The 14,224-nt window shown below is 42.2% G+C and overlaps 1 protein-coding gene across 1 annotated transcript in view; it reads left to right on the top strand.

Moving 5' to 3' along the window:
- The window catches only part of C7 (complement C7), a 115,011-nt gene that overhangs the window by 23,278 nt on the left and 77,509 nt on the right, over positions 1-14,224 (top strand). Inside the window, exons 3-6 of the mRNA XM_089687815.1 lie at positions 711-786; positions 3,727-3,868; positions 8,538-8,679; positions 12,049-12,190. Coding sequence (XP_089543941.1) covers positions 711-786; positions 3,727-3,868; positions 8,538-8,679; positions 12,049-12,190 — 502 coding nt within the window. The remainder of the gene's footprint in view (positions 1-710; positions 787-3,726; positions 3,869-8,537; positions 8,680-12,048; positions 12,191-14,224) is intronic.

Raw genomic sequence — 14,224 nt, 5'->3', positions numbered from 1 at the left:
GAACCCCCAGATCCTTCTCCACCATTGATTCCCCCAGTTGTACCCCCCCTAGTATGTATGATGCATGCATATTCTTAGCCCCCAAGTGCAGAACCTTACATTTATCAACATTAAACCTCATTTGCCACATAGTTGCCCAATTAAACAGTGCATTGAGGTCGGCTTGTAAGTTGGAGACATCCTGTAAGGACTTATATTAAAGATTTTCCCTACCAGTCCCTAATAAACTGGATGAACATGCAAATGAGGGAAAAGATTAGATGCTTACTTCACCCTTCACCTCCCTTTATTCCAGGCCAGATCTTGGGGAATGTTGAGAGAAGACAATCTTGCACTGTGCTGTATGCATACATTCTAAACTCAAATATACTGTATACAGTATGTAGCGTCTTCTTGTAAAAAAACCTAATAAAACCCATCCTCACTTTACTAAAAATGTGTTTTTGTCTGTGTTCCCTCCCTAAGAGATTCCTAACTTCCTGTCCTGTAGGGACTTTGCCGAAATTCTACCTGTAATGCCTTAGCGATCTATAAAGAGACACTCCATCACAACAGATATTTCTAGTTTTACTTTGATGCATGACTATGTCAGAACTATTCATATCATGAAACAGATTGACTCCACATATGATCTAAATAGCACCCAAGCTGGTATTTCTTTACAGGAAGAAACATGTTGCAAAGTCATTCCCTGCATTTTGTTTTTTCAGGGGAGAGTCAGCAGTGAATTGCAAATGGAGCCCCTATGGACCATGGTCAGAGTGTGATGGCTGCACCAAAAAACAGGTTTGTTTCTCTAGTCATTGGAAGTACTGTAGATCCTGGATCAAAAGAGGAATAGCAACCCCTCTCATGTCTTGGGCCCTAGGCTAATTTTAAGTAAAAGATTACAATCTAATTACAAGTACAAGTCTAAGTACAATCTCCTAGACTGTAAGCTCGAAAGAGCAGGGCCCTCGAACCCCTCGTGTATTGTATTGTTTCTGTCTTGTCTCATGTTCTGTCCCCCTTGCTATTGTACAGCGCTGAGCAAACCCTTTGGCGCTATATAAATACTGTATAATAATAATAATAATAAAAGAGAATAATTTCTTTTTCAGCAAGCTATAAAAAGCCCTACAATGGGCTAGCCTAAGACGTGATTAACCCTTTTATTGCTAGCAGAGTCTCGCTGGTTGTACATAATTAGCCCCTTCATTGCTAGTAGATCTTTGTTGGCTGGACATTGTTGGCATTCTTACCAACTGCACTCAATATTTGTCTGCAGGATTTATGATAGCGGACGTTTCTAGTCTCCAGTGATCTCAAGCACCACACATAACAGAGATGGGTGGTCTGTATACAATGAGCGATACTGGCTACAAGCTCCTGCATTTGCCTGGCAGTGCTTCAGTGAGCTCACAGAGCATCTCAGCTTTCCCCAAATATCTCTCATCTTGCTTGTCCATGACCAGCCGTCATTTACTACTTTACATTTTTGACATGAGCAACAGGTACTCTTTGCACTTATCCAACAGATAAAGTTTGATACAACACTTTCAATGGTATACCAGGGGTGTGGAAATTTTTGAAAAAACTACATATCCAGGGACTAAATCGGTGTCCCAATCTATTTGTCCCTCATGAAAATGTAATTGTCCTGATAAAAAAAAACATACATTTTAACCAAAGCTGTATTAAAATTTGCTTTAAGTAATGTCTGGGGCTTTTAAAAACAAAAGGCGCTTTATGGCGACGTAAACGTTTAATATTTTTAACATTGTACTGTTTATCTCCTCCTCCCCTCCTGCCTGTCTCCAGCACCGCACCCTGGGACTAGCAGACAGGAGAGAGACCTTGTAGTGTAATGAGCTCCCGATTGGCAGTCAGTAAAGGGGAGTGTCCGGCTTCTCCTTTATCCATTTCGCTGCCAATGCTGTTTTTGTGTTTTTTGCACACATTTAAAAAAATAATTTAAGACCTGAAGATGACACAAAACCCCCAAACATGATATATTTTCTGAATTCAGAGATCTTAGAGAATAAAATAGTGGTAGTTTACATTTTTTATGTCGCACGATATTATCACAGAGGTCTAGCAAATGCAAAATTCCAGTAAAAAATCCACTTAAGTTAATTTTAGGGCACGAAAAGCAATAAATGATCCAATTTTTTGTAAAATATAAAAGACAAGGTTGCATCGAGTAAATAGATATCCAACATGTCAAACCTTACATTTGCTCGTGAAACAGCAACAAACTTGAGGAGGTCTGCTACTAGACTTATTGCTCTCATGCTGGTGTGCGCGGCGATAATAACATGTATCGCAATCAAAATTTTCATGTGTAGGTGCCCCAGCTTGTGCTTTTACATTTGTGGGGGTGGGGGCCTTGAAAATTTTTTTTGGGGGGGGGTTATATGCTTGGGTGTAACTTCAATTTAGAAAAAAATATATATATTTTACGTAACTTTCTTTTTTTTCATATCACATAGGGGACAAAAGGTCCCCCTATGTGATGATTTTTTGGTGACAGGTTCTCTTTTTTGAGACATCCATGGTCTAAATGACCCTGGATATCTCCCCTGTGCTCCCCTAAATGTAATGCAGTGCACATCGCACTGCATTACATTCTTTCCCGGCCTCAATGACTGGGAATCTGTCAAACAGGGACCCGGAAGTGAGGTCACATGAACCATGGGCACCCACTGAACCAGTCCCGGGCCTGCAGATGGGTAAGCAGAGTCTAAGACATAGCGGGCAGGTGGACACTGTGAGCTGTGTGGAAGCAATTGGGCGGCAGCACTGCCGCCCAAATTCTTCCACCTGACAGCAGGGCTACAGGCAAAAAAAAACCTACCTACCCGGTACCCAGAACTGCATGTCCCTGGCTTCAAGCGATATGAATTGCATATCCCTGTATACTTAACAGACCAAAGGTAGCAAATGACAGAAGTTTATTCCTAGGGTGTACATACACTTTAAAGAGGAACTACGCTACATCTGAGCACCACAAACAAAATGTTTTTTATTTCATTTTTATTATTCAAAGCAATCTCCCCCATCCATCCATGTCTCCATGCTTTATTATACTAAGAAATCACTTTGAAAAACACCCCCTAGCACTTATGGCTGTAGCCATTTTGAGTAAGAACAAATGATTTATGTGGCATTTACTTCCTGGAATCCATCTGCCCTTAGCTCAGGCGTGCAGACAGGAGGGTGCACTTAACTGAGAAAACCCCTCCTCCCCTCCTGAAGACTCCTAGGATGTATGACCTCATTCACCTAGTCCTGGAAACCAGAAGGTAACTGAAGAAATGTAAAAAAAAAGTTTAAAACAAGTAAATAAGATATACTTTCCTATCTATTTATTAATAGCAGGATAAGGATTAAAAATAGTCAACGTTGATTGAGAGAGTGAAGTAGTTTTTTAAGCAAATTCTTGTAGTTAACTGTTCTTCTGGCCTGTTTTTTGTCACATGGCTCTACTGTGCAACCTCCCTCTCATGCTGTAATGTGTGTGTTTGGTTACAATAAACCCAAATCCAGAACTGTAGGTACCATAGGGTTACTGGCATTTATAAGAATATAGCTGGCTGGACAAAAGGAGCAGATGGTGAATATTAGATTATAGATATTTAGCTGATATGCTATGTATCCTGGGTCAGGTGAAATGTAAACTTTTATGTCTAATATATATTTTTACAAGTACAAAGCATGGTCATTTCTTTGTTTATTTCTGTGCAGACTCGAACACGTACAATTGAAGTTTACGCCCAGTTTGGAGGTATAGAGTGCAGTGGAACCCCCTATGAAAAACGTCTTTGCGTTCCCACTAGGGGTTGCCCTATAGAAGATGGATGTGGAGAAAGATTTAGATGTTCATCGGGTAATTTTCTCTATTTTCATTACATAGAAAAATGCCATGGCTTACATATGGTAAAGCAAGAAAGTCAGCGCACATACAACTAAGGCTACAAGTTACATAACTCCATGAGCATGTTCCTTCTCGTAGAGCACTGTATTGTAAAGCATTGAATGGGAAACAATTAGCACTTACTAGGGTTGCACCCAGGGGCGGACTCACAACTCATGGGGCCCCCGGGCAATAGGGGATTATGGGGCCCCTGTGTCCTTGCCCAAACTCAAAAAAGCCTATGAAAAAGGTACCAGAGGTATCTCATGGGGCCCCCTACTGACCCCGGGCCCTCGGGCAGTGCCCGAGTTTCTAAATGGTCAGTCCGCCCCTGGTTGCACCAATACCGATACCAGTATCGTTATCGGTGCTGATACTAAGCATTTGTACAAGTTCTTGTATGCGATCAACTGCTCTCATACCTAAAACTGATACCTTTGCAGGACAGCCGGAGCCTATACAAAATGAATGTGGAATAGACTCCCTCAAGAGTTGGCTCTGGCCAGCTCAGTGGATTGCTTTAAAAAAGGCCTGGATTCTTTCTTGGATACACAGAATATAACTGGATACTAACATTTATAGATAAAGTTGATCCAGGGAATATCTGATTGCCTCTCAGGGGATTAGGAAGGATTTTTTCCCCTGCAGGAGCAAATTGGATCATGCTTTGCTGGTTCTTTTGCCTTCCTCTGGATCAACTGTGGGTATGAGTATAACTTTTTTTGTTATATTGTATATTTTTTATTAAGGGACGAAACCCAATTTTTAAAAAGTACACATTTTCAACAGGAATACAATGTGTATATAAGACAAAAAAAGAAGTGAACAGTACAATGACAGAAGGCTATCATCAATTCAAAAGAAAGAAAAGAAAAAGTAACGTACAGAAAAGTACAGTTATATACAAACAGCATGGCATTCAGTAATTATAGGAACATGAATCGTTATAGACCTGCATATCGTCAAACTACGAAAAATAACAACAATAATCAAAGGCAATTCACTTACAACACGAGGTGTGGGTCATGTAGATGAGTATGTGGAGGGGGGGGGAAGGAGAGAACCTACCAAAAGGGGAATGGTCCCACACCCCCCCAGATAGAATGGAAGATACCAGAGTGGTCACCCACCAGTGCCGTGAGGTATTCCATTTCCCTTATTTCAGAGATTGCCCCAATAAGATGACTTTGGGAAGGTGTGTCTATCAACTTCCAAAAACGTGGTATTACCCTTCTAGCAGCCCGTCAAAATGTGTAATCCCAACTGTTTAGATGGATACCCTTAAAGGATAAGCCCAGGAGGTAGTGTAGTGGGTCCAGGGGGAGGAAAACATTAAGTACTTGTTCTAAAACCTTCTGAACTGTACTGCTGAATGAAATGAAAACGAGAAGTGCACCAACCTTGCGCATTACCTCAGTAACCAAAATTTATTAATTGTAAAAAATATACTCACAAATATACTCCTGGACTGAACCCTCTGGGTTGGGCAGTCTCAGGTTAGTAGGAGGGGCCATCTGATGGCATTACAAATAGCTATTGTCTGTTGACGATACCTTGGCCCCTCCTACTAACCTGAGACTTGCCAACCCAGAGGGGAGGGCCTATGTTCAGTCCAGGAGCATATATAGGAGAGAGCACTCACAGTTCAGTTAGCTCTGATGAAGAAGGGACCCCCTTCGAAACGCTTCAGCTATACTGAACACCCATTCCCTTGATGGGACTCGCGCTATCTTCAAGTCCCTGTGAGGACTTACGTGCCTGATTTCATTCGCTGTTTGTGAGTATATTTTTTACAATTAATAAATTTTGGTTACTGAGGTAATGCGCAAGGTTGGTGCGCTTCTCGTTTTAATTCCATTCTGCAGTATTGATCGGGCTTCCCCAGCCTCGTTTTGGAGCCGCACAGCCCTTTATGCATTGGTGGACGATTTCTCCAGGCCTGGTTCCATCTATTCGCCACCTGTCCTAGTCCTAGAGCGCAGGAGAATTCGTCTTTGATCCTTCTGAACTGTAACCAGTATCCCACAATCTGTGGGCAAAACCAGTAAATATGAGACAATGTACCCACACCCTCCACACATCTCCAGCATGTAGCAACTTTTTTTTTTTTTAATGGTTGAACTAGATGGACTTTTGTCTTTTTTCAGCCAGACTAACTATGTAACTATGAATGGGCTGAAATCTCACTGAAAAGAATCGCATGTGAATTGAACAGGAATGCGATGCAATTCCTGTCTGAATCACATGCAGTTTCCTGCACTGCAAGAGAGGAGAGGGAGGGGAAGACAGAGGTGTCAACCCGCCAATAGTGTAGCAATGTTTATTCAATAAAAGGGTTAAAATGAGACAGTATTCCTCTCACAGAAATCCCTGGTGACACGCATAAAACAAGCTCAGGGTGGTGCTCCCAGTCCAAAGTTCAGTCCCCTCTAGAACCACTGGAGAAAGAACCGTGGAGCTGAACCAGGAATTCAGGCAAGCCGCGGGGAGATGCTGCAGGAGACTCAATCTGTGAAAGGAGTTGTCAGATGTCCTGGACGCTGTGGCCAATCAGAAGGCCGATGAGATGAAGGAGGTGTGGTTTAGACACTAAAATGCCTTCTGATTGGCCACAGCATCCTGGACATCTGACAGCTCCTTTGACAGATTGGGGTTTATTTACTAAAACTGGAGAGTGCAAAAGCTGGTGCAGCTCTGCATAGAAACCAATCAGCTTCCAGGTTTTATTGCCAAAGCTTAATTGAACAAGCTGAAGTTAGAAGATGATTGGCTACCCTGCACAGCTGGACCAGATTCTGAGTGCACCTGTTTTAGTAAATCAACCTCATTGAGTCTCCTATGGCATCTCCCCGTGGCTTGCCTGGATTCCTGCTTCGGCTTCACAGCAATTTCTCTAGCAGTTCTAGTAGGGACTGAACTTTGGACTGGGGGCTCCACCCTGAGCTTGTTTTATAAACCTAAAGATAAAAATGTGTAATATCGCAGCTTACCAGTCCTTAAATATTGCTGCTCACCACCTTAAATCTGGTGATGTTAGCAGTCAGTGGCAGCATTGGCTTAGATGATCTAATACTGCACATATACAGCATATGCAGTTATGAGACTTGAAGGGTAACTCCAATTTTGTGGAATAAAAATAGCAAATAAAAAAAATAATATAGCGTATACATAAAGTCATATCGTAATGGAATGTTTTTAAAAATTACCTTTACTTTTCAATTTACAGTGCTGTGATTTTCTATAAAATGCAATACAATATGGCTACCTAGAGGTGTTCTGTACACAGACGGTGTACAGAACGCCCCCTGAAAATATTGTTTTTTGCTTGTTTGATTGACTGACCGATTTTCCCAGAAGTCTGAACTTATGCAGGCCATATTCAAATTCTGAACCAATTTTCTTTAGAAAATTGGAAATTTTGTGCGTTTTTTAATCCGATAGTACCACCAATGACTTTGAAATTCGACCAACCATGCCTTCAATTTCTGCATGTTGCAAAGAAAAAGAATTTTCATATATGGCAATGTTCTTTTCTTTCCAGGTCACAGCTCATGCTCATTTCTTTTTCGATGATATTTTTTGCACAATTCTCCCATATTGATTAGAAATTCTTTGTTTTTCCAAAAATTTCCAATATTCCCGATCACTCAAATTAGATGGTTGCATGAAAATCGACCGATGCTGTGGCCCACTAATGTTGCAAAATTTGAATGAAAATTCTTAGTTATGATTTTTGAAAGAAAATTTGTTTGGAATTCGACCCATGTATGGCCTGCATAAGATACAAGTCACATTTTTGGCATTCCCTGCAACAAAAATGTCATTTTTGATGAGACACTCCCAGAGGGAAATCACATCTAAAGGGATGCAGACCCTTCCAATTTCCTCATTAGTGCCCTGCAGGTGATTTATAATTTAAAATCACTCCCATACAGATTCACTCATGGACACAGACAAACAAACAGAATAACAAAAGATAGGAATCGGCAACAAAGTCAGTTACAATCCTTGCAATACACATTGGTCACCCAGAGGGGATTGTTTTCTCTCAGTAAAAGTAGAGTTACTCTTTAACCTCTGCACGCCGGTGCCTCCCGGCCCTTTAAGGGGTTTCAGACGTCGGGAGGCGGGGCGGGGTTTTAGGGTCATCCATGTGGTCACATGATCAGAAAAGGTCCCGATCTCAAGGGGAGATCACGACCTTCCCGTGAGACACTGACATATGTGCTGGGAGCGCGCAGGGCGTGCACTCTCAGCACATATGTGTTTTCAAATGGTACGCAAATATGCGGCCGCTCAACGTCAAGGCCCAGCCGCCGAGAGGCTGCATATTTGCATACGGTCGTCATCAATGTGTTAAGGCACAGTAAGTGCACTGCCTTTTTCAGGAGAAATTCAAGACAAATGGTAAATCTTTCAGGTTACTGTTTATGCGCAAATAACATTTTAGATGGTCCTTATAAAACAGCATTTTTTCACTTATTTAGTTGAGGTCCACTTTCATTTTTTTTTTTTTTTGAGGATGACTTTTGCTAAATGAATTGGGGAATAGCGGAGATACTTAGTGGTGTGACGGGAATAAGAATTTGAGGATTCTATAATAATTTATGTAATATGTCATGTAATATTTATTGGCTTTAAGGTCAGTGCATTAGCCAGACTCTGGTGTGCAACGGAGATCATGACTGTGAACAAGATAGCTCAGATGAAGCTAACTGTGATGTGCGTCACGAGGTCTGCAATACTGACAAATATGCTCCAAACACAGAACTTACAGGAACAGGGTAAGGAAAAGGATTTTTATTCGTGCTTTACCACAATGTTATTGAATGACATCTACACATTAGACAGACCATGTCATCTAAACAGCTTGAAGTATATGTAGAAGCAAACCTATTTTTCATTCTAGATTATTTGGTATAGTACCTTGTCATTATTATTTTTTGTGTGTTCTCCCTTGGGAAGATCTCCCCCCCTCACATTCTGTCATGGATACACCACATGAAGTGGAAGGCAATCTCTCTAAATAAACACAGTGGCTAAATGGTTATCAGTTCTGCCTGCCAGTACTAGTATTGCCAGTTTGAATCCCAACCATGGCACCACCTGCCTGGAGTTTGGATGTTCTCTGTGAGTTTCCTCCAGGTACTCTGGTTTCCTCCCACACTCCAATGACATGCTGGTAGGTTAATTGGTTCCTGTCTAAATTGACCCTAGTATATGTATGTATGAATGAAAGTTAGGGACCTTAGATTGTACAACCCTTGAGGGTTCAGGACTGATGTGAATGTACAATATATATGTATACTGTATATAAATTGATGGTGCTATATAAGTACCTGTAGTAAATAAATTGAGGGGAAATGCCCTATAAATTGGGCCACTGATGATTTGTTCAGCCAGCAGAAAAAAGCAAATAAATTCCTCCATCCATGGATCAAAATTCAGCTAGATCTGAATTTTGATCCATCTATGGCCAGCTTTAGTCATTGGAATAGATCTCCCCATTAGAGGATTTCCCCTCTATTCTTGCTCTGGTAACAGTTATAAAATCTTGTGCCTCCCATTACTTTCTGTCTTGGCGACAATTGAGATCTAAGCAAAAAAAATTAAGTTTTCTTTGGCTATACTTTAGATAATCTTTAACACATGGTGGAAATAGACATATAGATATTTTTTTTTAGTCTTTATTTAACAGTTGAGCAGAGGAATTTACAACTGAATTATTGACATATGTCTAAAAGCAAATCTTATATTCAAAGAATATAAAAGTCTTCATACAGATAGAGCTTTCTTTTGGTGGTATTTAATCACCACTGGGTTTTTTTTTATTTTTTTTTATTTTTTGCTAAACAAACTAAAAAAGACTGAAAATGTTGAAAAAATAAAGTTTTTTCTTAGTTTCTATTATACAATTTTGTGAATAAGTAATTTTTCTCCTTCACTGATGTGCACTAATGAGGCTGCACTGATGGGCACTGATATACAGCACTGTTGGGCACTGATAGGCAGCATTGATGAGGAGGCACTGATAGGTATTGACAAGCATCACTGCTGGGCATAGAGAGGAATCACTGTTGGGCACTGAAAGGCAGCACTCATATATGGCACTGATAAGCGGCACTGATGGGCACTGGTAGGCGGCACTGCTAGGTGGCACTGACTGGCACTGATAGGCGGCACTGATTGGAACTTTTAGACAGCACTGAATGGAAATGTTAGGCAGTACTGATGGGCACGGATAGGCAGCACTGACTGGCACTGATAGTTGGCACTAAAAGGCAGCTCTGATGGGTGGCATTGATGGGCACTGACAGGCAGCATTGATGGGCACTGGCAGGTGGCACTGATGGGGCTACACTGATCATCAGGGCACTAATCATCAGTGCCCTGATAATCAGTGTAGATGTCCCCTCTGAGGAATGCCGCTTACTGGCTCTCCTCTCCTCACGCGCTGTCATCGTGAGGAGAGGACTGCCGATAACCAACATTTCCTGTTTACATGCGATCAGCGGTGATTGGACACAACTAATCACATGACAGAGCCTGTGTCATCGACTCTTTACTGTGATTGGTGATCCTCTGTGTCCCAGGGACACAGCGCACCACCGATTGCCGCACCGCTCTCCCCCCGGGAGCACAAATGCGCAGTTAGATTGGGAGGATGTCATATGATGTCCTCCCAGAATTAGAGAGCCGCCGCCTGCCCATCATTTCCTTATATGGCAGGCAGGAGGTGGTAAAAGTGGTAGAGCCTGCACAGTGGTAGGAGTATGGTGGTGGGAGAGGTGTAGAGAGCTGGAGGAAAATGTGAGGCTGGAGGAGGAAGGCTACCAAGAGTCCTAGAGGGATGGGGCCTGCCTGTGAGCTTGGAGCTGAAGATCAGGAAAACTCGGGACTCACTGGCCTCCTGAGCGAGGACCACCTCTATGGCAGGGATAGAGCAGCCCAGCTGCTAGGACTGGTAGCAGCAGCCAACCCACAAGCAGTACAGGAGATGATCTGAGTGAGTACACCTACACCCCCTGGGCGAATAGGGGAAGGAGCACTCTGGTGGGAATCCAGATTAGCTCTCTGCTAGTGGCTGTTCACCTCATCTGAAGGAACAGGAGCCAGATCCCCTGCTCAGGAAGAAAGTCTCAGTATTGCTGGGTGAAGAGGTGTTCCTCTAGGGTCTGGGGTGGTACAACTAGGGATGCTGGCTAGAACTTCAAAAGAGACTGCATCAGAGAAGAGAAGCTTGTGAATAGTTCAGAAAGTTGTCTTCAGATATCTGTTCCCTTGGGCATCCTATGCCCCCCTACCTTATCCAAGTTCTAATCCCCTCAAATAAATACTGAATACGCTCAAGGATTGATTTCTGTCTCCAGATGAAAGCTTGTGTGTAGGGGCGGACGGACAACTCATGGGGCCTCTGGGCAATAGGGGATCATAGGGCCCCTGTGTCCTTGCTCAAACTCAAAAAAGCCTATGAAAAAGGTACCAGGGGCATCTCATGGGGTCCCCTACTGACCCCGGGCCCTCAGGCAGTGCCCGAGATTCCAAATGGTCAGTCTTCTTGTGTGGAAAATGCTAAATGACTGGCTGTGCAGGACTATAGGGGAACCCAATTCATCAGCAATTTCTAAGGGGCAGTGCTACATAACAAAAGCATTGTCAGGAATACATAAAGGGTGCTAAAGGCTTTGAGATGTGATAGTTTTACTCTTGTCCATCAACCCAGAGCAAGTTTCAGTTAATATTCCTCAAGCTATGTAGGAATCAAGTCAGACTTCATGGGAGCCTTACATTCTTACACTGTTGCTGACATTTCTACTATGTCAGGGAGAGATTACAAGAGAATGTCAGCACACTCTACAGGAGGATTTTTCTTTTCTCTGCCTTATTGTGGTCACCAGGGCAGAATGTGGGGGGAAAATATTCCTAATGGGGTCACAGATCATAAAAAAACCTGAAGGAAATTCTTATCCTCCTTCACTCTATCCAAAACTAAAACAAAATATTTTGAATGGGGATCCAAATCAAGCAGCATCAAGTTGAACCTAATGAACAAAGGATTTGGGCACTCCCTGACTGTAGGGTACACAAGCTTTACATTATATGCATTATGACAGCTTTCTTTTGTTTTTAATTGTGTGCAAAATTTGTTTCAGATTTGATGTTGTCACACAAACACGTAAAACAAGTAGTGTCATTCACACAAAGAGTTTTGGTGGAAAGTGTCGGAAAGTCTACAGTGGTGATAACAGGGACTACTTCAGACTAAGTGAGAATGTCCTCACTTACACCTTTAAGGTAAGACCACTGGGAAGTAGTACATTTTATATATTAAAGATTCTGAATAGCCCTACAGAACAGTCAGTGCACAGTCTACATCTGTTGCTTCTTTGCTAACAGGAAACAGGAACTTTATTATGGAGAAGAAACATAGAGTTTAACCATAGATGTAGCTACAAACGTATAAACCCTGCCATCTACTGGTTGAAGAATATATCTCTACTTAATACTGATAGTTGTTGCACAAAATACATGAACAATGTATTCCAACATTATAAATATCATACAAAAGAAAACCCCCTAATGTTACATTTCCCCTCAGAAAAAATATGCAAAAAAAATTCCTTTTTTGTCAATGCACCTTAAAATGGGCATTTTATAATTAAAACGTACATAAAACCCCAAAATATTATATATTATCTGAAAGCAGAGAAGGTGTAGAATGAAAACATGATATTTGCAATTTTTTAATGTTGCATGTTATTTGTGCAACTGTTTTTCAAACCTATATTTTTAGTAAAATATACACTAAAAGCCAAGGTTCTCTCAGGATCCTGACGAAGGGTTTACAGTAATGAGGTCGCCACAAGAGGACTGTTGAGGATCAGCATATGTGGGCACATCTGCATAGCTAGGTTACCATTTCCCCTCACCCAGAATTGATGCTGACGAGGGATATGCATGGTGAACTTAGGTGAGTAACATATCACTTTAAATGGGATTTGACCAAAAAGAAACACTAAATGGATGACAAAGTGGAGGTGGGGGGTTAAAGTGCTTGTAAGCCCTCCCAGATACCCAGTGAAGGGACTCTCTTCAGGTGATACACATAGATGAAACAAATCCTTCTACAAGTTGTTCTTGTTTATTTGCAGTCTTCTTTGCTCTACATCCCATAAAAATGCAGAATTTATAAGTTTGTATGAGAGATCAGAAAAAAATGGGGTGGAGAGCTGAAATTACACTTTGCAGAGCTCAGTGAGGGGAGCTCTGAGAGCTGATTGGTGGGAAGAGACACACCCTCCTCCATACAGCTCACAGGAACAGAACTGAGGCTGTCAATCAGCTAGAGGTCCCTCCCCTATCACTGTTTTTTTCTTGATGTCAGGAAAACTTGTCAGAAATGACTCATACTGATAGCAGAGGGAGAAAGCAGCAGAGAGAAATGACACTGAGTGCTCTTAATTGAGACAAGTACACACTGTAGGAGGATATGTTTTGTTCATATTTTATGTCTGAGGTTTGTAACCACTTTTAAACAGAAACCTTACCTGAAAAGGGAAGTTCCACCTTTTCTCCTCCTCCTCCCTCCTCTAACACTTTTGGAGTTTTTTTTTTTTTAGGGAGGGTACTTATTTCTGTCAGGTGGCCTCCTTTCCTGCCAGCAGCCCTCTGGGACACATCACAAGTCCCAGAAGGGTGTGGGTTAATTCACAAATCGCAGCACAACTTGTGCATGCACAGATGGCGGCGTCAGGGACACGAAGAACTGTCCTGGGTGAGGACAGCACTGGATCTCTGAACTGGAAAATGCATGTTTATTAAAAGTCAGCAGCTACAGTACAGAACTGGCCAAATGTTGTTGAATGGGCAGCCTAAAGTGACGCTAGCTTAGTTTTTTTTTTTTAAATAGCATTTCTAAACTTACCTGCTCTGTGCAGTGATTTTGCACAGTTCAGCCCAGATCCTGTTCTTTTTGGGTCCCTGCTGGCACTCCTGGCTCCCCCCTCTCGAGCAGTGCCCCCAGGGAAAGCCGTTGCGTGCTCGTCCCCAAACCACTGCTCCATGCATCCATAAGACACATAGAGCCGCGGCTCGCCCCTCCCCCCTCCCCGCTCATTGGCTCCTGGGCTCCTGCTGCTGTCTCAGCCAATGAGGAGGAAGAGTTCCCAGAAAGCAGAGGCTGTCAAGAATGTCACTGGATTGGAGGGGGCTCGGGTAAGGATTTGGGGGGGGCTGAGGTATTGTTGCGCACCTAAGGTTGGGCCTTTAGAACCACTTTAAGTTTTACCCTGAGATGGGCTTTAAATTAATTAACATTTATTATTTAAC

This window comes from Staurois parvus, unplaced genomic scaffold, assembly GCF_062004578.1.
Source record: "Staurois parvus isolate SC_StPar_1 unplaced genomic scaffold, SC_StPar_1.0 ptg000438l, whole genome shotgun sequence".
NCBI lineage: Eukaryota > Metazoa > Chordata > Amphibia > Anura > Ranidae > Staurois > Staurois parvus.
Note: the sequence above shows the minus strand (reverse complement) of the source record. Positions and strands in the feature narration are given on the sequence as shown.